Source organism: Perca fluviatilis, chromosome 15, assembly GCF_010015445.1.
Source record: "Perca fluviatilis chromosome 15, GENO_Pfluv_1.0, whole genome shotgun sequence".
In the NCBI taxonomy this organism is placed as follows: Eukaryota; Metazoa; Chordata; class Actinopteri; order Perciformes; family Percidae; genus Perca; species Perca fluviatilis.
Window position 1 is genome coordinate 4,513,380 of NC_053126.1, and position 26,782 is coordinate 4,540,161.

General features: G+C 42.1%; 2 protein-coding genes across 3 annotated transcripts; one reads left to right on the forward strand and one right to left on the reverse strand.

Annotated features, from left to right (window-relative positions):
• Positions 1–5,313: 5,313 nt before the first annotated feature.
• Positions 5,314–12,887, forward strand: LOC120575146 (epithelial membrane protein 2-like). The gene is made up of 5 exons (XM_039825794.1): positions 5,314–5,456; positions 7,474–7,561; positions 8,769–8,877; positions 10,067–10,207; positions 11,424–12,887. The coding sequence occupies exons 2-5, from the start codon at positions 7,484–7,486 to the stop codon at positions 11,582–11,584; spliced, it is 489 nt and encodes a 162-aa protein (XP_039681728.1). The 5' UTR covers positions 5,314–5,456; positions 7,474–7,483; the 3' UTR covers positions 11,585–12,887.
• A 2,185-nt stretch (positions 12,888–15,072) lies between these two features.
• On the reverse strand, positions 15,073–26,337 carry LOC120573943 (germ cell-specific gene 1-like protein). 2 transcript variants are annotated; one of them, XM_039823857.1, is made up of 6 exons: positions 26,182–26,337; positions 25,265–25,588; positions 18,686–18,733; positions 18,400–18,564; positions 17,853–17,964; positions 15,073–15,728 (listed from the first exon to the last, which is right to left on the reverse strand). In XM_039823857.1, the coding sequence occupies exons 2-6, from the start codon at positions 25,557–25,559 to the stop codon at positions 15,263–15,265; spliced, it is 1,086 nt and encodes a 361-aa protein (XP_039679791.1). In that variant the 5' UTR covers positions 25,560–25,588; positions 26,182–26,337; the 3' UTR covers positions 15,073–15,262. The 2 variants fall into 2 exon arrangements, with proteins under 2 accessions (XP_039679791.1, XP_039679792.1); XM_039823858.1 differs by lacking the exon at positions 26,182–26,337 and having other exon boundaries at positions 25,265–25,981.
• Positions 26,338–26,782: the final 445 nt, after the last annotated feature.

Sequence of the window (26,782 nt, forward strand, 5' to 3'; positions counted from 1 at the left end):
ACAGTAATTGCCCTCTTGACAGGCCACACAATTCATTTTCCACAATGTAAAATGTCAAAGTGTATTTCAGTCATTTTTGAATAGCAGCCGTGCATTCAGCTCCTTAATGACCCTGCAGTGTGTCGTAAACTGCACACTTGAACTAATAGAACCACCCTGAGAAAGTATTTATCATTAATACTTTTGCACACAACTCTTCAGATCAGACAATATCACAACTGTTCTGAGTGATCATTTAGGACTCTGGTTTTTCCAGTACTGATCATCAATGGCAGCATGAGAAAGGGCTGATTGTTGAGCAAGCCCTCCCATTGGATTTCTTCAGGAGTTACACAGGCATGTGATTTGTCAACTTGTATTTGGATCTAAAAAACATGTTGTGGCTAAGCTACTGATACACACAGCAGTTTTTACTCTAAAAAAATGATATGACTGACTGATCAATGACTCATGGCGTTTCCTCTCCCAAAAACACACCACAAACTAAATAAAAAAAGGCATTTTTCTTGCATAACTCAAGTCCACAGGCATGTATATGGGTTTCACTCAATAATTCTCAAGTTCTGCTGTGTGGAACAGGCAGGAGGGAGTGCCATATCGCACTGTTCGGTACTAACAAACCTCGGTTTACCTCAGCTGCAAGGTTGGGTCGACACGCCCAGAGCAGATTCAGGTCCGACTACATTCTCCATTCTCACTTCTCTGTTTTTCTCAGTTAATGTCTCTAACGTTAACGCTCTGTATCACTCTCACATTGTGTCTCAAAAGCGGTTGTACATTACATTCATTTAGCTGTCGCCTTTATCCAAAGCGACTTACAAGTGAGGTGAATGATACCCCAAAATTACAAAGAGTTGTAGTTGAAGATGCATCAGTTGTTTTATAATCTAATGTAGGGCTGGGCGATATATGCCGATATATATCTTCAAAACAACATAAAAATGTCTATCTATATATTCTTCTATATTGTTTCCATCAGCAGCTGACCTGCGTTAGGGCAATATTTATGTCATTTATGTCACTCTTTGCGTTGTGATCCTCGCATGTTATGTTTATTTTGCAAGATAAAAGACTTTGGCCGTATCGCCCTAATCTAAATCAGATTGTCAATTTCCTGAAACAATCACATGCATCTTTTGCTCGCATGCATGCATGTGTGGAGTTGTCTGTCAGCCCGGGTGGAGCTGTGTCGGTACGTGTAGTAGACGTAATGTGTGATTTTGACAAGATTAGGCAACTATATTCCAAACCGGAATTGCAAAATTTCCATTGGCTGACATTCTTTCCCACAGTGTTTTGGGTGGGACGCTTTGGACGTTAAGTAGTATGATCAAGGTGTGGTGTGTAAAAACTCTGACTGTTGAAGCTGAACGGATGGATCATACTCATTCAGCCTTCTTAAATAGTAAAATACATTTTTTTTACTGTGGCTCCTATGGAATGTGATAGTGTTGTCATGGAAATCCGTTTCATCCATTAAAAAGGGCGCAGAAACCTGAAGTGTTACCATGGCAGAGGCATTGTTTAGTTTAACATTTCAGCGCTGGTTATGTTTAGCATTCCAGCTTTCTGAGTCCCTCTGACTACATATGAAAAAGGTTATTTCCCATGACAACCACATTAAAATACATACTTTTCATTTTAGTTTTCACAAAAGGAGAAGAGCCTTGGTTTGATTCCTAATGAAGACAGACGCCAGGCGATAGTGGTTTTTTCTATGTATGTGTGCATGTCCTCAGGGGAGTAGCACAAAATTGTGGGCCCTGTAGAGAGGCATTCTCTATGGGGCCCCTACCCACATCCACAGCTATTCCGTTCTAGCATATTTTTGGGCCCTCTTCACATGAGGGCCCTGGGTACTCGGTCCCCTTTCCACCCCCCAGTCCAACACCCTTACGTGTCCTCAAAAAAGCCTGAAGCAAACTAAAAGATCCATCTCACCCCGGACACTCTGTGTCTGAACACGTTTCAGGACTATTGAAACACGGACAAACACACTCAGAAAAAGGTTTTATCTAAAAAACAATAACTGCCACCCCTGATTCTTGGACCCCCCCCCCCAAAAAAAAAATTAAGTCCATTTTGATTTTTTTCTCTCTGTCTGTCTCGTTCCCTTTCTTTCTTTGATCTCTCTTTCCAGTGCCCTTAACCCAAGAAAACAAGCTACATGTGCATACACTCACTCACTCACTTGCTCACGCACACACACACACACACACACACACACACACACACACACACACACACACACACACACACACACACACACACACACACACACCCACGAGTATTACAATAAGATAGCCGAAGCTAAACATTATGCCCCCATCTTTTGATATTGGTCTTTTGTGTGCTATTTAGTTTTCTTTATTTGTCTGTTTGGTTTAGTCTAGTTTACACCTTTGTCATGTATTCCTTCGTATGTGTTTTCATGTTGATCACTTGTATTGCACTATAAGCAAATAATAATAAAAAATACTGCACTTAACTCTACTTGATTATTAGGGATGAATCGTGCTGTAAATGTCTTTTTTTTTTACAATCTTCTGTCTCTTTTTATGTATTTTTATAGTGACTTTTAGAGGCTGTTTTATACATATTTATTCACCTGTCTTGCATTTTTGCGGATGTTTGCACTGATAGGACTGCGTCCAATTTCGTTGTACGCGTACAATGAGAACGTTTGTGTGACCCCAGCAGAATGTAGCCACACAAGTAGCCGTGGTATAAACTCTGCAGGCTCTGCTGCCTTTTAAGATCACTGACTGTATTGGCAGGTAAATTATGTCTGAAGAAGCCTGTTATTATCCTGCTGCGTCATACCTGAGGCCGAGGCAGCCTGACATGATACTGACCAGGTACTCTGCTGAGCCTTTGACTCACACGTCTATTTCTGTATCTGCATATTTCTATGCTCACCAGAAGCAAACAAGTTGGACCTCAGTCCCCCAGTTCCACACCAGAAGTGCATTTGTCCCTCTCTATCTACTTGTGTGTATCTGACTTTCCTGCGTGACTTTTATTAGTGGTCTCGCATTCATATTCTCATATTTATATCCTCATTGTTTTTATTTAACTACCATTTCAACTTCTTTCAGTATATCGCATTTCAACTGCCACTTTTCACATTTTCTTTTTCAGTTTGTTCCAGTTTCCACTTATTTATGGTCTCTACTTAACAGATGTCCCCGCCCAAAACTTTAACAACAGTTTTAAAATCAAACCACTTCGTAAAACTATGTAACCTGATTACACTAAAAGCTGTTTTGTTGTGCTTTTACTGTACTGTGTTGTAGGGCTGGGCGATGTGGGCAAAATCTTCTATCCCAATAAAGCTCATTTCATATCTCAAAACAAATAAATATCACGGTATAGCATGTTTTTGATTCTGAATAAATAGTCTATATGAAATAACCACACGAGATGATACAATACTATTACTCCTGTGTGAATTAAACATTTAACAAATGAAAGCACTGAGTATTTTCTTCAGGGGCGATTCTAGGATCAGACCTTTAGGGGAGCTCACGCGTGGATGTATTAAGAGAACGGGTAGCGGCAGTTTACTGCGGCGCAGCTATGACGACCAGCCACGCTGAGGCCGTACTAAAATCTGCAATGGAAAATGGACGCACAGTACGTCGAGTCGAGTAGAGTCGAGGCGAGTTGAGCAGGTACCATGTAAAGGAAAAACGCCGAAACAACGCCGGAAAAAATCGATACAGCATAGGATCGCGATATTTTCCGTGGCAATACTGTATCGATCTTTTATGATATATGTGTTGTCGGTCTGTCTGCTTGACAATCCCATTTTGCAGCAATAAAATTGAAGTGAGATGAACAGACAGAGAAATGTATCTTTTTAGATAAATACAGATGTTGATAAAGTTTCCTTTTGGGGACATCATTTGAAATTGGGAAAAATTTGAAGTTGGAAAAAAGGTAAATATATTGCAGTTTATCGTGGAATATTGCAATATGTTTAAATCGCAATAATATCTGCCCAAAAAAAAAACTTTAGTGCAAAATGAACATAACGTGCAAGGACCACAACCTAAAGGGTTGTCCAAATGACGTAAATATTGACGTAGCGCAGGTCCGGTGATGGTTTTTTGACATCGCGATAAATACAATATCAAAAACATATAGACATTTTTATATGATTTTGATGATATATATAGTCATACCACTCAGCCCTGCTGTGTTGTTGAAGTAGTTTTAAAAATTCTGGATGTGTACAACATGCCTAATGTAAGACACTATACTCTTTGGCCTAGTTCTCTGAGGACAAAAGTAGCGTGTCTGATGCTTTTTGGAAACCTTTTGTGATATATTAGATATGGTTAGCGATGATAAGGACATTTACCCTGTGCCCCATTGATGTCAGTGATTTGCCACAGAGGGCACAATTTGTAATCATTGAGCTCTATGATGAACAAGCCAATGTTATGTGATATTATTTATCTCAGGGCTGTTAAAAGAGTCTCCTTCAAACTAAACTAACACATGTGATCTGTTCTAGAAGCAGATGACTTGTTTGGACTCCACTGGAATCATTGGGACAATATCAATCAACACCAGCTATGAAACAGTGCTGGGGAGTAATAAGTAATGAACTTGCAGCAGTGTGAAATGTTCTTTAACACCCTGTTTTAAATTCCTCTCTCATTGCCTTCCTGTCTTCCTCCCCTCCTTTCCCATCCCCTCCCTCTTCTTCCCTCCGTCTCGCTCACTCAAGCTAGGACTTGCACTCATTTTGCCCCCACCTCTTTCTTCATCTGAACCAACGACATTCCTTCATCCAGAAACTCCTTCCTCTGTCACAAAAGCGGGGGGAAAAAAAAAAGGAGGGCGGTGATTCCGAAGAAACGCTACACTCATGATTGTGCTTATTATGTGCTGTGTTTACCCGGGTTTGACTGTTTGGTGATATACAACAGCAACGGCAGGATTGTGATTAGGCCGGGGCTGCAGTCTGTCGCCATGGCAGCATGTGGACAATCACTGTCAATAGTATTCAATGTTATGGGAGTTCCCCCCCCCCCCACCCCCCTCAAACATTAGTGTCATAGTGAGTCATCAGCTGCCCTCCCTGACAAATTCACCACCACGGGGCTGAGTGACAGAGACGTGAGACACCGAACACAAAGGGAAAATAAATATCGCCTGCCCACAAAAGTTGTGGAAATAGTGTCTGGCTGGAGCTTTTGCATGTGTGTAAAGTAGACAGAAAAAAAGAGAGGGTGGGACATGGAGCAAAGAGTAGAGTAGAGGGGGGGGTTATGTGATCTAGCAAGGCAGAGGCTTGTCTGGGGTGTGGACTTAAAAAGAGGGCTGGGTAAAAGTGGGCGGACGGGTAGTTCCTAGTGTTTGTGCATTTAGACTCCGAGTCTGAAATTAGTGATCTTGAGAGCAGAAGGAATTAGACCTGAAAAGAGACACACAGCCTTCAAACAGTAAGTCTTCAGTAACTTCTTGTGCTTTTTGAATCCTTCTGTATGTTTAATTTCTCTATAGATGCTTGAGAATGATAGAAAGGTGGTATTTTAATAGGAGTTCTGCAGGTTTGTTTCAGTATTTTTTATTTAAGAAAAACAAATGAGGCACAGAGTAAAGGCAGGTGTGTGTGAATGTGAGTGTGTGTGTGTGTGTGTGTGTGTGAGTGTGTGTGTGTGTGTGTGTGAGAGTGTGTGTGTGTGTGTGTACCTCCCGTATATATACCTGTTCACCTTTACAGGCAACTTTGCTATTGAATTACAGTAACTCCACCTTAACTGGCCAGGTGAGGCAGCTTTCCAGATGTGCCCGGTTCCTGGAGCAGTGCTAAAGTCACTTGTTTGAATGTATATATATATATATTTTTCTTTTCTTTAAAAGACACAGGACTACTTTCCAGCTTGCTTTTTTGGGGGGGGATTTTTAGCATTCTAAAACCTAGAGTAGCCTTAGCCACATGTATTCCATTTTGCGCAATGGAAAATGTGCCAAAGCCAGGCCAGACCTAAAAAATCCCAGCAGCAACAGTTTGGACGTCTTGTGTCAGGCAAGAATTTGTGAGACGTCTGATCAAAGTATTTCACAAACGTGTTTTATATCAATGCAACTGCTGAGCTTTTTTCTTTTTAACTTGTTATATTTTCTGACCAGAAGTTGTTCATTAAAGTTTGCCCGTCTAGCAGAAGACAACATAAGTCGGCGTTTGAGCTCTCTGAGCTTCAGGTGGAAATTATACAAATATTTAAAAGCTGAATCTATCACTTCACTGTCGCCGTTTGAAGCAGATGCGTCAGGCGTGATCACATATGCACCAGTGTTACCCTTGGTTGCTCCGTTGTTTGTGTATGTGTGTGGTTGCGTGTGAGTGAGCTGGCGAGCATGCATAAGTGTGTGTGTGGACCCAGCCCTTGACCACTCCTTCACTGTAGAAAGAGCCAGCACATTCCAGATGTGCCTCTTAGCGCCCAGTGCGGCCTCAGTACTGGATGCAGCCGCGCGTAGTTCACACACTATTAAGAATGTCATGAACAAAACAAAAAGGGTTTAAATGTGTGACGTGAGGGCAGAGCCACTTGTGCAGGGACCAGGGAGGTAGAACTATTGCAGTTACAGTAGCCTAGAGGGGCCTGAGGGACAGTGGAGAGGTTTGTTAGCTTACATGTGTAATAGTGTGTGTAATAATGTGTAACCAGCGGGATGGGCCAGCTAGGCTGCTAGGATAGCAGGTATTATCTACAGTTATTTTAAGGCGGGGTTCTCCGAGCACAAGACAAGCCCAAACTCGCTATCATCATCATCAGCTTCCCTCCTTAACAAACACACACACACACACTCTCTCACAGTCTTGATTTTGTGTACTGATCTATACATAGAGTGTGTTATAGAGTGTGTTCTAGACCTGCTCTATCTGTAAAGTGTCCTGAGATAACTTCTGTTATGATGTGACACTATGAATACAATTTGAATTTAATTCATTGAAAATTGAATCTGTCTGCACAAATATACGACACCCCTGCATTTGTGTCACCCCCCCTCTCGACAAGAACATTATCCCGACGTCTATTTGCAGGCATTTCACTCGGAGTGGCGTAGCTGTAACTCAAAGTAATTAGAAGTTGTGAAGCCACACCCTGAGCGGATGCCAGGTTTTGGCCTTGCTTTGTTGCTCCGAGTGCGTTCATGATGATATGTACTGTGTGTGTGTGTGTGTGTGTGTGTGTGTGTGTGTGTGTTTGGTGGCTTTCTGAAACCCGGCAGGAAGTGTGCAGCCATTGTTATTGGCCATAGGCCTATTTGATTCTTTCTGCTCATAGTAGCTGCTAAACTACTCCGTTTGGGTTTTTGTGTTTGTGTTATTAGCTTGGGTGACAGTTAGCCCTCCAGTTATATTCATACCATATAATAAAAAAGTGGAAAGTGGTTTAACAAGTTTCCTCTTGTGTGCCTCTCTCTGTGTCTCTCTCTCTCTCTCTGCAGCATCGTCATCATGCTGATTCTCCTCGCTGGCATCTTTCTCCTTCACATTATAGGCATCGTCCTCCTCCTGGTGGCCACCATTGACAATGTAAGCACACCTTGGCTTTGTTTTTAACTGCCGGGCGTTTTATTACGACACACCTGTCACAGTGCGGCACTCTTAACACTTCATCACAGCCCCAAGGGATAATTGTCCCCCCCCTGCGTAATCCCTAACTTCCCCATAGTTTGAGCGTTAGAATGGCAGAGCTGAAGAGTTATGAGCCTCTCGTATGAGCACGCTGACGGACAGCAAAGAGTCAAGACGTAGAAGTGATTGGCTGCTCGCCTCTCGGCCATCGCTCGAGGCCGCCATTCCTTTTGTACGGTATGTCAGTGGTCCGCTGTCTTCTCAGGGCCACATGTTTGACATGTCCGGGTGACAGATGAGCCGGCCACGCCACGGTGTCGTCACCCGGTGTCGTCACCCGGTGTCATCGAGTGCATCTGTGTGTGTGCATTTAAACTGCAGCCAAGGTGGCATTCAGACGGTGCGCACGCACACACACACACACACACACACACACACACACACACACACACACACACACACACACACACACACACACACACACACACACACACACACACACTAGCTTTTTGGGGACCGTCATTGACATAATGCATTCCCTAGTCCCTTACCCTAACCTTAACCACCACAACTGAATGCATAACCTTAACCCTTACCCTTACCCTAACCATAACCATAACCATAACCATAACCATAACATAATTCTAACCCTAATCCTAAAACCAAGTCTTAACCCTCTAACAGCCCTTTAACCTTGTGGGGTCCAACATTTTGGGCCCTACAAGGCTGTGCAGACCCCACAAGTATACTGTATTCCCCGTTTTTTGAACCCCACGAATATAGTAAAACAAGCCTCTCCCACACACACACACACACACGTAAACATGTCAGATTCTGGCCTGTGTTGTCGTAAATGTTGCATACCAGAGAGCTGTGGAATGCCACAGTGACAGTCGGATGTGCATTCCTCCGTCTGATTGTTGTCCCTTTGCCTGCAGCCTCCCCTCAATACATGCCAGAACACAGGGTGAACACACACGCTGGCTCTGCAGCTTTGTGTGCACGCACTCCTGCTTTGAATTCTCCACATTTCTCTCTCTCTCTCTCTCTCTCTCTCTCTCCTTTTATTGATTCATAAATTTTCCTTGTTGCATGTAGGAAGGTTGTCCATATCAAAAACATGATCTCAGGTATAAAATGCTGTCGCTCTGCCCTTTCCCCTCAGGCCTGGTGGGTGACTGAAACGGTGTCCACTGATGTGTGGGCCCGGTGGCTACTTCAAAACGGAGTGTGGAACTACACCGCCCTTCCCACAGGTTCATTCTACCCAGAGGGTAAGCCAGACACAACGGCCACGCTGCAAAGAAGCAATTATTTCCATGCCTACAACACTGAAACACTCAAAGTCACATTTAGTTCATAGTCAGCGTTTGCCGACAATGTTTGATTGATTTTCTGACTCACTGTGCTGCCTTAATGCTACACCAGTGGCTATAATAATTGAATTTCATTAAAGGCCCTGACAATCGGTCTTCTTTAACTTTTTAAGCATTTCTCTAAAACTAAATATTTATGCTTTAATGACCAAGATTAAAATGAAAAAAAGATATCTTTTGGTATCATTTATTGAGAGTTAAATGCTAAAAAAATGGCTTTGTCAGGTCTGTGCGGGTATCGCTCGTTGTAAACCAACCAATCAGCGCGCAGCTTATCTAAATATTCATGAGCATAACGATAAGGGAGAAAATCTCTTAGTTTCAGTCTGGGGCTGTTTGACAGGGTTGCATTAGTGCTCATAGAACAGCACCCAGGCCATTTTCAGCCCAACCAATGTTACATACCCTATTCTCAAAAATGGCTTTATCAGGCCTGTGTGGGTGTGGTTTGGTCAGATTTGATTACACCTGATTTGATTCAAATATTGTTCAATCCTGATTGGTGCCTGACTTTACCTTTTTTTACCTACACATTAAATTAAAAAAGTGTATCTTGTACAAACATGTAGCTAGAATCTCATTTTATAGTATTTATTTCTTCTGACATCTACCCAGAACATGTGCACGTAGATGGATTGGGGACACACAATGGGTTTGCAGTTATCCAAATTATTATTTTCGCACTGAAAATTAAGACCAGAATAGCTCTAAAATGATGCTTCCATATAACAAAGAGATCAAGATTGTGTAGCAAAAACTGAAAGTAATGACTTGTGTTTATCTCCTGAGCCTTATGTGTGTTGATGCATAGTGATGGGGTACACGGTAGTTTTGCTTCTACTTTGATAGAACTTTTGGACCTTCAAAACATACAAAGCCATTGTTTGTCTTTCCATGGTGTCATGATCAGCGTGTTTTAAAATCCTTGCGGTGTGTGAACGTAACATTCCTGCCATTGAGCAACTATCTATACAGAGTCACTGCGGCATGTCCTGGGTGTATCAAGTATGATGTTTAGCACATATTTAGGATAGCCCCCCCCCATCACATCACATCATTGTGTTGGTCTCTCTGTCTCCCCCTGCAGATTACCTCCAGGCAGTGCAGGCCAGCTCAGTGCTGGCGTGTATATTCTCCGGCCTGGGCATCTTTGTGTTCCTGGCTCAGCTCTTCACCCTCCAGAAAGGACAGAGGTTCACCATCTCCGGCGTCTTTCAGCTCCTCGCCTGTGAGTATCTTTGTTTTGTTGTTTATTTCCCTCTCTCTTCCCTCTTTCCAGAGTTTCTGCGGGTTTCACCAAGTCATTTTTTAGACCTTTTTAAGACCATTATGAATGAAATTTAAGACATTTAGTCACAACGTCAACTAAGCCCTAAATACAGTTTTTTCAAGCCAAGTATCGCTAAACTTGCACTTCCCCATACCTGAATAAAAACATCCGTTTCATACTCATTTGAGTTATTCTATAGTTGACTAAAAAGAGGAATACAAAAATCATCTTTTGGAAATAGATCTTAATGCCTTAATTAAAAAAAATGAGGAAAAATCCAACGTTTAAGGACACACATTTTCTTTGTGAATGAATAATGTATCGTAAATAAATAAATAATCAAACCAGCAATTGGGCTACCTGAAATAAAACCATGCCAATCTCTAGGTATGGTGAAGGGTATGTGATGATGTTAATGTTTAATTCCAAAGGCCAAGGGAACTTTATCAGGATGCATAGTATCCTGGATCCATGAAATAACTGGCCTTTCAAAATAAAAATCTGCCTGCCTCTATGGGAATTTAACATAGGGGTGTGTATATTTATGCCCCCTGTATTTTAAGGAAGAACATTTATTTATTTACGATACATTATTCATTCACAAAGAAAATTGGTGTCCTTAAAGGTTGGATTTTCCTAATTTTTTTTAATTAAGGCATTAAAATCAATTTCCAAAAGATGATTTTTAATTCCTCTTTTTAGTCAGCTTTAGCATGGTTTTCCTTAACTCATGAGCAGCACTGTATGTCCGTGGTACAAGCCGAAAGACACTACCGCCAATAATACGAAAGCTGATTGGCTGCAATATAAGTTGCATGTTGGTCTCATTTGTAGTCGTAATACAGCGACATTATATTCGAACTAGCAAAAAAAGAACGACAACAAATAAAAATATAAAATATATATAAATAAAAAAAAAAGAGCATTAAAGGTAGCGTTGCATGGACGTTGGAAAATAAAGACCTGTTTAAAATTATTTAAGACCTATAACACAAAACGTCAGCGAATTTAAGACTTTTTAAGGCCAAACATTTGCATTATGAAATTTTAGACTTTTTAAGACCCCGCGGAAACCCTGTCTTTCTTCCCTGTCTTCCCTTTGTATCCTCACAACTCTTGATTTTGTCTCCTTCTCTACCCCCTCACTGATGTTTCCTTGTCTCCTCTCCTCCAGGTCTGTGCATCATGATCGCAGCCTCCATCTACACAGACCGCTTTCACCTCGACGAGAGTTCTGGCTGGTATGGTCACTGCTACATCCTGGCGTGGACCTCCTTCGCTATTACGTTCATCTCCTCCATCATTTACTTTGTGCTACGCAAGAAGACAGCGTGAGACGGACACTAGAGCTATCCAAACCAGCCCCAAACCCTTTGGCTGGATCTACTCTTTCAGCTGAAATCTGGTTTTTAGTCACGGATGGCGTAAACAGTGTTTATACCATACCAGATTTGTGCTGCTAGTGTATATTCAGCTACAGATAGAACCTGTTGATCCTCTCAAATATGTACCAGTGTTTGATTGAGTCTGCTGTCAGATAGTCAGGGTTTCACACTTTTAGGCTATGTTCATTCTTGGCGTCTTTTTTTAAAAGGTGCCAGCGTCTGTTTTACATTTGAATCCTACGGAGTAAACTGTGTTTTCAAAAAAGTCCTGAGTGCTTTTTTAAACGCCACTGTTGACTTTTTTTCTACAGCTCAGGGCATCTTTTGGAAGTTGAAAAAAAAAAAAAACTACGTCAAGCGCTTTTTTGACAGCCGACCAATGACAAGCGGAGTAGCCAGACCAAGAAAAAATGGAGTCGGAGCACAGCGAGTTATATGATATGACCGGGTGCTCCCTGTACAGGGAACTCGCTTTGTTTTATCTAACGTCAGTAGCACCGCTCTCTCTCTCTCTCTCTCTCTCTCTCTCTCTCTCTGTTCTTTCTCTAGCTCGCTCCGCCACTTTGTTTATCTAACGTTAGCACCGCTCCACATAGCGCTCTAAGATACGTTAGCAGTAGCTGTTGTTAAAGCAACAAAAGACACACACACTTTTTGGAACCAAAATGCTGCCAGCTTCTTTTTTTCAAAAAAGACGCTAAGTGTGAACATAGCTTAGGAGTGTTTGGGATATTTCGGCAGTAAAAGGCAAGCTCAATCAATCACAGTTGTATTTGAGTGTATTTTCAACCCAGAGTTTGGGCTGGATTTCCAAGGATTAAGAATATTTTTGTTATTAACTGAACAGATTTTGCCTGACGATATAAAATGCTCTGATAAATTAAGATCTATCAATATTTCCGCTATTTTAACAGTAAAATCTGTGGCCTTTTTTTCTTTTGTAATGTACATTTACATATGGATATTTAGTGTTGGATAAAATGGGCAGAGTTTATGATTTTAGTTTATTTTTTTATTTTTTGTCCTTGTTATTTTATTCATGGATTTTATTTGATGTATCTGCTCTGGTTTTAACATCTTTTAATGCACCGCTAATCAAACAGAGTGTCACTACAATGTGATGGCATCGATCGGCAAAGCTGTGCAAGTTTAAAGTCTTAAAAAAAAAACATTCATATGTCAGCTGTTACAGATTTGTGTGTGATCTAATGAGAATATGTGATGACGTAAAATATAAAATCAGTAAAATAATACAGCGTGAGTTTGTTTTGTAATTATTTGTGAGTAGGAAGACATCAAACTCGAGTTAGCGCGGAAGTGGAAAAGCCAAATCATATAGGAACTCCTACACTACAATACAGAGCTTTTTTTTCTTCCAAATATGTCCGAGTAATGAACCCCAAAGAAGTAGTAGGACTTAACATCATTTTCTTTTCGGTCCATTCTTAATGCAGCAAACACAATATTTTAGAGATTTTGAGTTCCATTAACCGAGAATGTATCAAACTTGCCATTTTACCTAAATCCACTACTCACTAGGGGTGCACAATTCAGAAAATGTCACGATTCGATATCGATTTTTAGGCTCAAGACTCGATTCAATATCGATTTTCGATTAAAAAAACGATTCTTGATTAAAAAAAACGATTCACAGTATGTCAATGTAGTTACTTTTCCCATGTGATTGCAGTAGACATACAATTAAAAAAAATATATATATATGAATCGATTTTTGGAATTCTATGAATCGATTTTGAATCGGTAGAGCTTCAATCGCGATTCGAATGACAATCGATTTTTTTGCACACCCCTACTAATCCCATCTCTTGTCTGACTGTTAATCCAGTAATGTCAGCTCTGTGTGACAGAACGGCAACTGCCTTGACTCTTAAAGCGTGAGATATAGTAGGACTATGTAAATATGTACTGTTTCCCATAATTCATCTGTATGTCTAACGCGGTTTTGTATTTTGCATTTCTTCTTTCCCTGTTATCGATGACAGTGACAATGATTTTTTTCAATATTAAAACTAGTTATAAAAAGAAGTTTTTTTGGTTTCATCTCCATTTGTCATGATTAGGAGTAAGGATAGTTGTAAATGTGTTTAATTATGATCTATTGGCTAATTTGTTAGAGTGATTCTTTTTTTATTTGAGACTTGCAGACAAAAAGCAGTGAAATGTTTCAAACAGCCAGCGGTCTGATGATCACATTTATTACAATTATGTGCATTAGCCAAAAGAAGATATCGGCAGTTTAAACTATGACAATTGAAAATAGTTTTAGTAAGATTTGTTTCTAAATAATACAGTTTATAAAGCAGTACGTTCAGTTTGTAAAACAATGGTTGTTACACTTTCCGGTAACACTTTACTTGAAGGTATCTACATAAGAGTGACATGACACTGTCATGAACACATGACACTGTCATGACACTGTCATTAACCCTAATGGCCGTTTTACAGCAGCCGCAGCAAAGCTAGCGCGCGCCATTGTGACGTCAAAATGACGTAGATCTTGCCGGCGCGCCCAGATTTATAGCGCACCACTCTTTTGTTTTTCAGCAGCGCGCGACAAAGCGGAAACAGGAAGCATGGACGAGCTCCTGGGCAACCGGATGCCAGGAATCTCAGAGTGACTACAAGTCTCTCTTGTAAACTTCCTGGGTTAAGATGAGTTCTTTTATGGCGAATGAAAGGCTTGATCCGATGAAGTAGGTCATCGAATCAAATCGAAACATTGACGTCAATGCTGCTGCCAGTTCTGCCGTTGTTTACCTTTTTCTTCTTCGGCTACTGTATAAGACCCTTAAAGGTCCCATGGCATGCAAATTTCACTTTATGAGGTTTTTTTAACATTAATATGCATTCTCCCAGCCTGCCTATGGTCCCCCAGTGGCTAGAAATGGTGATAGGTGTAAACCGAGCCCTGGGTATCCTGCTCTGCCTTTGAGAAAATGAAAGCTCAGATGGGCCGATCTGGAATCTTCTCCTTATGAGGTCATAAGGAGCAAGGTTACCTCCCCTTTCTCTGCTTTGCCCGCCCAGAGAATTTGGTCCACCCATGAGAGAGAGACATCATGGCTTTCAAACAAGCAAAGTGGCAGTTGGTCAAGGCCACGCCCCCCCCCCCCTCTCCTCCTCAATAGCTACAGAAACAGAAATGGCACATCCTAAGGAAAGCTCATTGTGGGACTGGCTCTAGTGGCTGTAATTCTGCACCAAGGCTGAATTTCGGGAAAGAGACTTCAGATACAGTATTAGGGGACCACTAAGGTCTATATAAAAGAGACTTCAGATACAGTATTAGGGGACCACTAAGGTCTATATAAAAGCATCCAAAGAGCACCATGTCATGGGACCTTTAACTCTAACCCTAACTCTAACTTGTCATGACAAAAACCGAATGACACCTTCTAAAAGAAGCGTTATGTCAAGAACGTTGTGACTTGTATATAATGTTTATGACACTTTCATGACAGTGTCACAGTAAAGTGTAACCCACTGTCCTTCTCTATTTGAACTGAGTGGTTGTTATCACAGCTGATTACCTGGATTCATTGGGTCACTGGACTGCTGACCATTTTTAATTCAGACTAAAGCAAACATTACACCAGACTCCGCTGGTTCACAGTGGGCTGTAGTCCTCCGGCTCGTAACTGCTCTCCTGGTGTCCCGGCAGGCTCAGGTGGACGGAGACGGACGGGGTGTGTGACGTAGACGGCGAGGGGAGCGAGAGGCGGTGGAACGGGGATGCAGGTGCAGGGTGGGAGGGGGGAGGAGGGAAGGAGTTGGAGTGGGGGAGAGGAAGGGAGTGGGAGTGCATGCGCCTCAGACCGGAGGCCGGTGACGCTGCTGTCGGGGGCTCGTAGTAGGGAGACAAGTGGGAGATCCGGGGGGGAGACGGGGGACAGGCCAGGGTGAGGCCCGGGTTGGCAGGGGTGTAATGGGGTGGCAGGAGCCCCATGAAGTTAAAGCTGCAGGCGTTGAGGCTGGAGCCGCGTCTGGGCCCCACCATCAGGACCTTCTTGGTGTAGTTGTTCAGGGTTGAGACACCGGCAGACATGCAGACAGTGAAGGCAAACCAGGCCATGCTGACGGAGACAGAGAGAAACAGGAAGCAGGCGGTTCGCTTGTGGTTCTGTGTTGACATATACTCGGTCCATTTAGACTTTGACTTGAGGGGAAAACTTGAAGAGCATCATTTTCTCCTTTTTCAAGAAAAAGAGACAAGCACAGCTCCCAGCGGAGAGATATGTGCCACTTTGTCGCTTTTTCGGTTAGATACGGTGGCAAATTGTGGGAAAAAATTGTTTCTTTCATGTACGTTAACCGAAATAAAATGATTCATCATCATCATCAAAAAACCATGATCTTTTTCTTAACTTAACTTAGTAGTTTTGGTGCTTAAACCTAACCAAAGTGCGACCGTTTCAACACGAACAACGTGTTTAAAACCGCGAGCGTTACGTTCTCTGGTTTAGATACGAGGACGAAAAACGATCCTGTAGGTCACATGAGAGGGTAGGAATACACAACCTATATCGTCGTATGGCTTGTTGGACTCGGTGCAGTTTCAGTCAGGCACCATGTGTGTGTGTGCTTAAGGGCCCTATTTTAACGATCTAAGAGCACGGTGTGAAGCGCCTGGCGCAGGTGCGTTTAAGGCGTGTCCAAATCCACTTTTGCTAGTTTGACGGCGGAAAAAAGGGTCCGTGCGCCGGGCGCATGGTTCTAAAGGGTTGTACTTAGTGTCTTCATTAATCAGAGGTGTGTTGTGGGCGTAACATGCAATCAACCAATCAGAGATCATCTCCCATTCCCTTCAAAAGCCAGGCGCGTTTGGACCTTGGAGCATTGCTGTTATGATTGATTGATTTGCACCGTAATATTTTTATTTGTAATCTTCTGCATGTGTGTGTGCTGCTGTGCGTCCCTGTGTGTGTAACAAGCATAGTGTCCTAGGAGCATTTTACTAATGCTCTGTTAAAATAACAATGAAATGCTGCGTTATTGACTTTAGACCAGGTTTTTGTTGGTCAATGGCGCCATCACTTCCCGCTGCCTCAAGATAGCAATACGCCCAGAATGCACTTGAACACACCTCCCTGTAAGACCAGCACGCGCATGGGCGCACAGATGGGCGCAGGTGCATTTGTTATTTAAACGACGCGGGTGCAAGACTGGTAACTCACAACTGCGTCGGTCTTAAAGTGATGGTTCGGAGTAATTTCACCCTAGGGTCCTTTGCACCATGACCTCGAGCCAAACACCTCCCCAGAAGCTTTTTTCACCTGGGTCTAACATTGGGCGAGTTAGCGTAGAGTAGCGTTATCAGCTGAATAGCTTAGCGCAGGGGCTAATGGACCCACGTTTGTATCTTGTAAGTTACCCCACTAATAATGCCCGAAATGATACCAAACGTCTACAAGTAGTACAAATAGGTTATGCTCTCATAAAACGATGGATTGGAAAGTTTGTAAGTACACCAGAAGTTTATGAACACTTGCCTGCTCTCTTCTGCTCTCTGCTGCTGCTGCTACCTGCAGTTAGACGAGTGCTTAGGGACGTCTACAAATTACTACACCGAAAAGAGATACAAAAAAAATACTTATTCATTTAATGATTAAATAAGGTAATGTCTCCAAACTTACCTCAATTATTACTTGTCTCCTGCTAGTTATACTACAGCACTTACTTAAAAAAAAAGTTAAATTAAAAAATATTTTTGTTGCATCTCTTTTCGGTGTTGTAATTTGTAGACGTCCCTAAGTACTCGTCTCACAGCAGCAACAACAACAGCAGAGAGCAGAAGCCAGCAGGCAAGTGTTATTTACATAAACTTCTGGTGTACTTACAAACTTTCCAATCCGTCGTTTTATGAGTGCATAACCTATTTGTACTACTGTAGAAGTTTGGTATAATTTCGGGCATTATTAGTAACTTACGAGATACAAACGTGGGTCCATTAGCCCCTGCGCTAAGCTATTCAGCTGATAACGCTACTCTACGCTAACTCTCCCAATGTTAGACCCAGGTGAAAAAAGCTTCTGGGGGGGGTGTTTGGCTCGAGGTCATGGTGCAAAGGACCCTAGGGTGAATTACTCCGAACCATCACTTTAAACTAGCAAAGACACTTGGTTCGGACTTTGTGCCGCGCTGCGCCGGGTTAAAGATAGGGCCCTAAGTGTTCAGTAGAGTGTGTTTAATGAACTCACTAGAACGCCCAGGAGTAGCCGTAGCTGTGAGGTTTGAAGTCTTCTGGTCCCATTGAGGCGGTGGTCTGAAACACCTGCATGAACATCATGTGACCCACCATCCCAAGCAGACCTGGGAACACAGACAGAGGAATAGATACCAAACTGGTTGGTTACATCATTTAAAGGTTTCATCTACATTTCAGTACAAGCAAGGAAACCAACAAGAACTAAATATTCAGCAAGCATATCTTTCAAGATTATTGTAAATGATTCAAATAAGGATTTTCGTGTTCAAAAAGGAGTAGGTAGTAAGTTTTTCTGGCCCTACCCCCTTTTTCTACTTTTCAACTTTAGTTTTATACAAACAATTTGTATGTATACTTACACATACATGCACATATACCTACTTACATGCACATATACACATGCATACACATACTGTACATATACACATTACTTTTTCATTTTTCTATTCCAGCTATCAGCTAAAGGAAACACTGGTCGATCTCTGTCTATTATTAAAGTCTTATTCAACTACTGTATGTATCCAAAGTAAAAGCTGTACCTCCCAGGACTGTGAAGACGGCAGCGAAAGCGTTGAGCAGCTGGCCCCAGCGCTGCGTGGAGGGGCAACAGGTCCGGATACACAACTGCACGGACAGCAGCGTGCAGCTGATTAACAGCAGGCCGACATACATGATCTCCAGTGATATAGACAGCCATAGCATTGCTGTGGAGGGAAGAGAAGAGGCTGAGCACAAACAATGGCAAAGGTTTGGATTTTTTACAGTCAAGCAAGAGCAAAGTGCCCACAAAAAAACCCCGCAAGAGAATGTAATGAATCGGTTTACCTTTTTCTGATCCTGGGGTCAAAACATAAAACCCTCGACACTTCTCCTCTAGGAATCAAAGAACAAATGTAAATGTACAGTAGAAATGAACTCAAACATGCACAATAAATTAAATTTGAAAACCAAGAAGATGGCTGCTGCTGCTGGAGAACAGCGGTCTTTGGAATCGGCTTTGGCCACGACTCTGGAAGACTTGGAGTTCAGCTTTTCTTTGAGAAAAGAACAAAGAGCGGCTCTGAAGTCCTTCTTAAAAAAGGAAGATGTGTTCAGAGTTTTGCCGACCGGATACAGCAAAAGTTGAATCTATCAACTAGCGTTGCTCTGGTTGGTTGTAGCGCTATCCTTTTGCGTGCAGAGGGAATCTGAAAGACAACCGTTTATCCCGCCCCTCAGATCGAGCCCTGCCAATGGTGAGTTCCCAGACCCAACATCTTGATGCGGGTCTGCCTTGTCAGGATATAGAATTCCTCTTAGGGGAGACAGAAACTACGCACTACAGCTTTAAGGGGACCCGTGTTTTAATCTAAAGCACAATCTGTTTTTCTAATCTTAACTAGTCGTTTTGGTGCCTAAACTCAACTGCAACGGCCTCTGAAATGTCCAGCACCTCACGGTGCTCTGTACCCGGCTCACAGTAACCTTCTTCTCAGCTAAATCTAACTGTAAAGACAGCTACACTTAACTGTAATGTGACCAGCCAGGCTGCCGCCTAATTTCCTAGGATATCATACGAATTTGTATGTCAGAATGCATTGGCTTGTGGCAAAAGTAACCACTGTGACGGTGATATTTGTATAGTCACCATTGCTTCTCCATGTCCAAGAGGAACTGAGCCTGTGCATATAGTTGTTGTGCATTTAAATGAACCCAATGGGATCCAATTACTGTGTGAATGAACCAGAAGTGTTTACATGGCCCGCAGTAATCGGATGGGATGAGATTATGAGATTTGTTTGGTATAAATCTGGAAGGATGGGGCCTATGGGAACAATCTTAGCAGCAGCACAAAATGAGACTTTGTCAGTGTGTCTTGTCTTTCATTTCACTTATTAATTTCAACATGAATGTTTTTTGTTTTCACCCTAAAAACTAAAATGTGTTCTCACCAGCACTGCAAGCAAGGTCGTTAAATGAGAAGCAAACGGGGAAAAAAAAAATAGAAGCAACCTGTTTTTGTTTCTGCAGGCAGTTAATCTTCTTTGTGGCTTGTTTACCAATGGGTTACATGACAGCTGCAATAATCAGCGTACCGTATTTAGCTCTATGCTATGGTGGCCCTGAAAGCTCGACACACAAGAAAACAGATGCAAACAGACAAAGCGAAAGGAAATGAACATTTTCAACCACTTGACAACACGGGTGCAGCATTTCGAGAGAAAACACTGCAAAGTGAGAAAACTACCAATGTCACGTTGGTGAAAAGGTTTTCTTCATTTGCTTGTGCTTTGGTTGGGTTTTCTAACTTTGCAGTTTTTTTTTCTTCTAAATGCTGTGAATGTGTTGTCAAATTGGTCCGATTGGGGTAACAGTTGCCATAATGTTTAAATGCTTTGAAGTAATAATGATAGGAGATCATAGGATTTTGTTTGGTGTAAATCTGGAGGGATGGAGTTCACAGGGAAACACTCAGGAGCAGCACAAGATGAGACTCAGTCAGTGTGTCTACTGTAGATTTTTTTGTAGTGGCGATTTTTCCTCAGACTAAACAAAATCAAACTCAAAAATCAAACAGCCACTGAGGCACCGAAGGAATGAATCTTATGGAGGGAATAAAAACGTTCATTTTCCAGGCAAGGGTGGCGTTTTGTGAGGTTTGTTTCTCCCATTTTGGCACATAAACAATTCAAGAAAGAACAATCTCTCTCTTATTTAATTTTAATTTAATTTAATTTATACTGTTTATTGATCCCTAGTGGGGAAATTACAATTTACACTCTGTTTTTGAAATCACTACACACAGGCCTGAAATACACACACACACACACACTCAGGACCTATTCATGCACAAATGGAGAGATGTCAGAGTGAATGTCCAGCTACCAATCCACACTCTGTACTTTGGTCCGTACTGGGACTTGAACCGGCAACCCAACCCAACTCCGTACGGACTGAGCTACTGCCCCCCCCTGTTATGCCCTGGCAAAATAAAAACATAAGCCCTCCCTATGTCTACCTGGTACTATCCCTGCTCACCCATATACAGTATGTAACTTCACCTGCTGGCTCAGACTCACTACCTTCAAAACAAAAGCACAAACAGGTACTCAAAAGTTACTAAAATAATAGTCTATATCCTCAACGTTCTACTTCCGGGACTGCTACGGTGCCACCGGAAATTCCACCAGGTGTCCTTCTTTTCGGCCAGATGTCCATTACCTTCCTCTTTCTTTGTGTTGGCGTTCTAACCTCCGGTGGATTTGTGAGGACTATGGTTAACTGCTCCTCAGATCTCTGCAGGGTAAATCCAGACAGCTAGCTAGACTATCTGTCCAATTCCCATTTTTCTTGACATTGGTTGTGTCTGTTCACTTTGGGGGTGTTTTCTTCATTTCCTTGTGCTTTGTCTGTTTGCATCTGTTTTCCAAGTCACAGTTTGTTGAGCTTACGGGCCGCTGCAATTTAGAGCCAAATCGGGTATCGTGATTATTGCAGCTGGCATGTAAACACATTGGTAAAGAAGCCACAAAGAAGATTAACTGACTGCAGAAACAGGTTGCATTCCTTTTTATTTTAATGGAATTGCTAGAAGTGGAGGGGGGAAAGACCCATTTTGGGGATGAAAACAAAAAGCTTTTATGTTGAAATTTATATAAAATCACCAAAATTAAAAAATGGAGCTATTCAATGTTTTGTTATATTTAATAGTTATATATTTACTGATTTATTTTGTTTCTGTTTTGTTTGAATTATAGGGCTGAATAAGTTTAATTATGACATCAGTATCTTTATTTTAGTAATCTCGCTTTGCAAGACCTTCCTCAACAGCGCTGGGAAGGAGGGTCTGGCTAGTCCACACAGCATTCCAGGATGGGAGAAAAATGTGCTCTGGCTTATTGGCATTTCTTTAAACCAATCACAATCGTCTTGGGCGCCGCTAAGCCCCAAACGGAGCCATGGTGCCTCTGCTAAACAGCCTCGGGAAGGAACTTGTTTTGGTGGAACGTGTAAGTTCAAAAGTTGTTTTAGTCGTGCAACAGAAAACTCAGATTGGACAGATAGTCTAGCTAGCTGTCTAGATTTACCCTGCAGAGATCTGAGGAGCAGTTAACCATAGTCCTCACAAATCCACCGGAGGTTAGAACGCCAACACAAAGAAAGAGGAAGGAAACGGACATCCGGCCAAAAAGGGTGAAATCCGGTGGAATTTCTGACGGCACTGGTACAATCCCGGAAGTGGAACGTTGTGGATATGGACTAGCTAGTCGCTAACTTATCGGTCTGCAGTTGTTCACTGAAAACTGGTGAAAGTAAACCAAAAATTTTGGTCCAACAATATTGGGAATTCTACGAAACAAAATACCTTCATTAATACAACAAGAAGAACATTTAGGCAGTGTTGGGAAAGTTCACTTTCTACATGAACTAGTTCAAAGTTCAGTTCACAAATTTTAAAATGAACTACTTCAGTTCATAGTTCATACTTCAACATTTTGAACGAAGTTCACAGTTCCAAAATTTAACTAGTTCATAGTTCTTTTTTTCCATATGTTGCTGCAAGCTATTATTTTTCCAAATTGAAAGGTTAGCCGGGTGCTTCAGTTCAACGGGCCGTTCCAGCTCTGCTGTGGATGGGACTGAAGTGCGGATTTTCTGTTTGAAAGCCAGGGGCAAAGTTTGCACAGAAATGTCAGATTTTTCCCATCCTCACGACGAGTTCACAGTAACGTTCATCAGGCAGTAATACGGTACGTTCAGTTCACGTTTGCCCAAAATACGAACGAGTTCATGAACTATCGTTCAATGACTGCATTCAGGCACAACACTGCATTTAGGTATAGCTTTTGTAGCAGAGGCACATAAGGAGGATTGGTGTTTGCTTTCATCACTGCCAACCATTACCAAACTAACCTATTAAAAGGTCCCATGGCATGAAAATTTCACTTTATGAGGTTTTTTAACATTAATATGAGTTCCCCCAGCCTGCCTATGGTCCCCCAGTGGCTAGAAATGGTGATAGGTGTAAACCGAGCCCTGGGTATCCTGCTCTGCCTTTGAGAAAATGAAAGCTCAGATGGGCCGATCTGGAATCTTCTCCTTATGAGGTCATAAGGAGCAAGGTTACCTCCCCTTTCTCTGCTTTGCCCGCCCAGAGAATTTGGCCCACCCATGAGAAAGAGAGAGACCTCATGGCTTGCAAACAAGCAAAGTGGCAGTTGGTCAAGGCCACACCATCCACCTTGCCCCCCCTCTCATCTTCAATAGCATTTAAAGCTACAGACACCGAGATGGCACATACTAAGGAAAGCTCATTGTGGGACTGGCTCTAGTGGCTGTAATTCTGCACCAAGGCTGGGGACCACTGAGGCCTATATAAAAAGCATCCAAACAGCAGCATGTCATGGGACCTTCAACGCCGAAACGCTGATTGATTGACTGATTTTATATACTGGTATTTGACCACATAAGTCCGTTGAAATTTGTGGCTGAAATTCCAACTCAATCCTTACAATCTGTTGCAAATCAGCCACAAATGAGACTGTGAAACCCAGCTGATGTTTGGGAATCCTATTAACCTTTCTCTCTCTGGGTTTCTAATCCATAATTGAGTCATGCTGTTGTAGTCTAAATCTCTGTGAGCAGAACACACACTGATAATAATCCTCTTTGGGCCGAGCACGTACCCACACACACACACACACACAAATACACTCGGTCAGCCACACACACATACTGTATACAAAATACAAATTAACACACCAGTGGCCTTAATTCATATCATGGCCTTGGCTCGCCTCTCCTCCTGTGACCTACTTCATTGTCTGTCGCACTAGTGCCACAGTTAGTTTGTTTCACTTCCTGTTTCTGTGCCAATCCTGATCTCACCTCAGGAATAGAATATCCTCTACTACACACAACCTGATCAGCAGCGGTGGAAGAAGTATTCAGTTCCTTTACTTAAGTAAAAGTAATAATACCACCCTGTAAAAATACTCTACTAGTACTCTACTAGTTTATTAGTAATACAATTACTACTAAACTACTAAAATTATGCAAATATCTGGAAAATGTACTTAAAGTATTAAAAGTAAAAGTGCTCAATGCAGAAAATGACTCACATTTTAGAAACTGGAAATTATGAAAACAATTCTGTCAATCAACTAAGTGTTTAATCATCTAATCACCAGCATGAATATTGTAGGGTCATTCAATTCCATTTATAATAAAACATTTTTTTTTATAAACTACATGTGTTTTGTGTTCAAAAATCTTACTTTGTAAAGTAACTAAAGCTGTCAGATGAATGTAGGGGAGTAAAAAGTCCAATATTTCTCTCTGTAATGTAGCAGAGTAGAAGTAGAAGTAGAAAGTGCCATGAAAAGAAAAGACTCAAGTACAGTACAAGTACCTCAACCTTTGTACTTAAGTACAGTACTTGAGTAAATGCAGTTACATATGGAATGTACTTAGTTACAATCCATCACTGCTGATCAGCACATTATGCTTATGAAATCCCTTACAGTGATACTGATTGTTTTCTATGAACATGGCTACATGTATAACCGAGGTCTGTCAGTGCTTCGCTGTAGATTTCTTCGCACAAATCCTGTGTTCTCTCATTTATTAATATCCTCCACCTGCTTAATCCTTTTCAGGGTCACTAGTGTGACACATCTGGGCTCCCCCCCCCCCTGTTTGAAAGAACCCGAGCAACTTTAACATCACTTCCTTAAAATCAAGTCATTTTGTGCCTTTTGGACAATATAGAAATCTGGTTTTAAACCTCCAAACTTCTACTTGTAATTGCTTTACATAATTTCACCTTCTTTCGGCATCCATCCAATTATCCTTCTTCATTTATCAAATGTCAATATCAGTTTTTGTAATTGGACTCGATGTCATTGTGAATGACGGCCGCCCATCAATGATCTCTCCAGTGTAAATAAAGGTTGAATGAATGACTTTTGACCTTCCTTTGAGAGCGGGTTTGCGTTTTCATTTCAGCTGACTGGACAGGGGATTTATTTCCCGTCACATCGTCACCTTTTCGGACACATTTCCTCCAGTGGTGTAGTCGACGTGATACGCAGGTATACCCAGTATACCCACTAAGAAAGATCCAGGATTTCCATATACCCACTTAAAAATGCTCAATGACACGCAACAACATACTTTCCATTATAATTTTGATAAATTTAAAATTGTCATCTGTTTTTTTCTTCTTCGCAAAGGCCTAAAAGTGTATCGGAATACAGGAAATAAAGTTGATGATGCTCAAAAGGCAGGTTCTGGCCAATATACAGTACAGTATACCTACTACAATACTTAGACTACGCCACTGATTTCCTCTTTTGTTTTCTCAAGCAGTCGTACATAAATCAAGAATATGTTTCTATATTTCTACCTATGTTCCTCTCTTACCCCACACGTCTGTGTAGATGTTCTCCTCGCAGATGAGAAACAGGCCGGTGTGGAAGCTGGGGAAGACGAAGCGGTCGTCCCCCGTCTCCCAGGAGAAATGGATGGTGGAGGAGTTGGTGACGCCGGGAACGGGGATGCATTTGCTCTGCTTGATGGGCGAGCAGAGTGGCTTGGGCACTTTCTGTTTACCCACGCACCAGTAGGAGGACATGAGGGCAACGCCCCCCGTGATGAGAGACACAACGGTCTGGATGAAGGAGAGGCGAGGGGAGCGCATCTGCTGCAGGAACGCCATCGCGCGGGGTTTTTAAACGGGGGCTTGGGCTGGTGGAGGAACGGTAGGGATGGAGACAGAGATGGTCAAATATTCAAAACATTGTCAAAAAATAGCACGTCAGCAGTGTATGTTAAATGTCTGACAAGGGAATATTGGAAAATAATTTTTGTTCTACTTGACTTATGGTACTACGGAAGAGGATTAGGGCCACATGTGAAAAATGTCATAAGAAAGTCAGAATTCTGCGAAAAAATAAAAGAGGCCCTAACCCTCCATATGGTACACCTCGATTCTTGCATGTCACTAAAAATATCACCAGCATGTTCCTAGTTTCCAAGGAGAAGCAGCTCTGCCCATTTGCCTGAGATGATTGGCGAAGGTGTTTGAAAGAGAAGGTGCGGGGGAGCCATTGGTTTTACATGACTAATCACATTAAAAGAATAAAAAAAAAAAAGACGGTGACAGAAAATCAGCACAGTAATTGGTGGGAAGACAGATGGCGGAATCAAGAGGAAAATAGGTGAAAATTGCTGTCGCCATGGAACCTCTCCAGGCGACAGACACTCGAACCGATACCTCTCAGCACTCGACGTCAAGGCAGTGAACTCAATTTGATGCGAGGAGAAGAGAAAGCACTCACCTCCTTCAGCCTCTCTTACTTGGTACTTTGTCCCCAGTTCCCTCACCGGGTTCAGCGTCGAAGGTGAAAGAAACATCCGTCCGTGCTCCCTTTCGCTCTTCATTAGATGGTGAGAGTGATGGAGGACTTTGGCCGTCACACTGACCTCTGCAACTGTCAGTCAGACACAACTGAGAAACCCCCCCCCCCCACACACACACTTCTTTAATCCATCTGTATAAATCCAAACGAGATAACTCTGTTCCATCTGTTTTCATTAGGATTCCTAGACTCAATTTGATCCATTTCATCCATCTCTTCTCCTCCTCCTCTCATCTGCCCTCTTCCAATTCTATCCAGCCTGTAAAAGCATGCAGCACCCACTGTTTTGATGTGATGTGTGATCAACATGAATTTGAAATGGTGAATAAATATGTCAGATAAACACTATTACTGGGATAGCATTGGTTTACAATACCATATGTATGCACCAATTTTAAGTGACAACTTTGTGACCCTTAACCAATATACATTGAAACACAGAGGGGCATCTCTTTGGAGCAATCTAACCGATGTAAGACTTCGGTAACACTTTACTGGAAGGTATCTACATAAGAGTGAC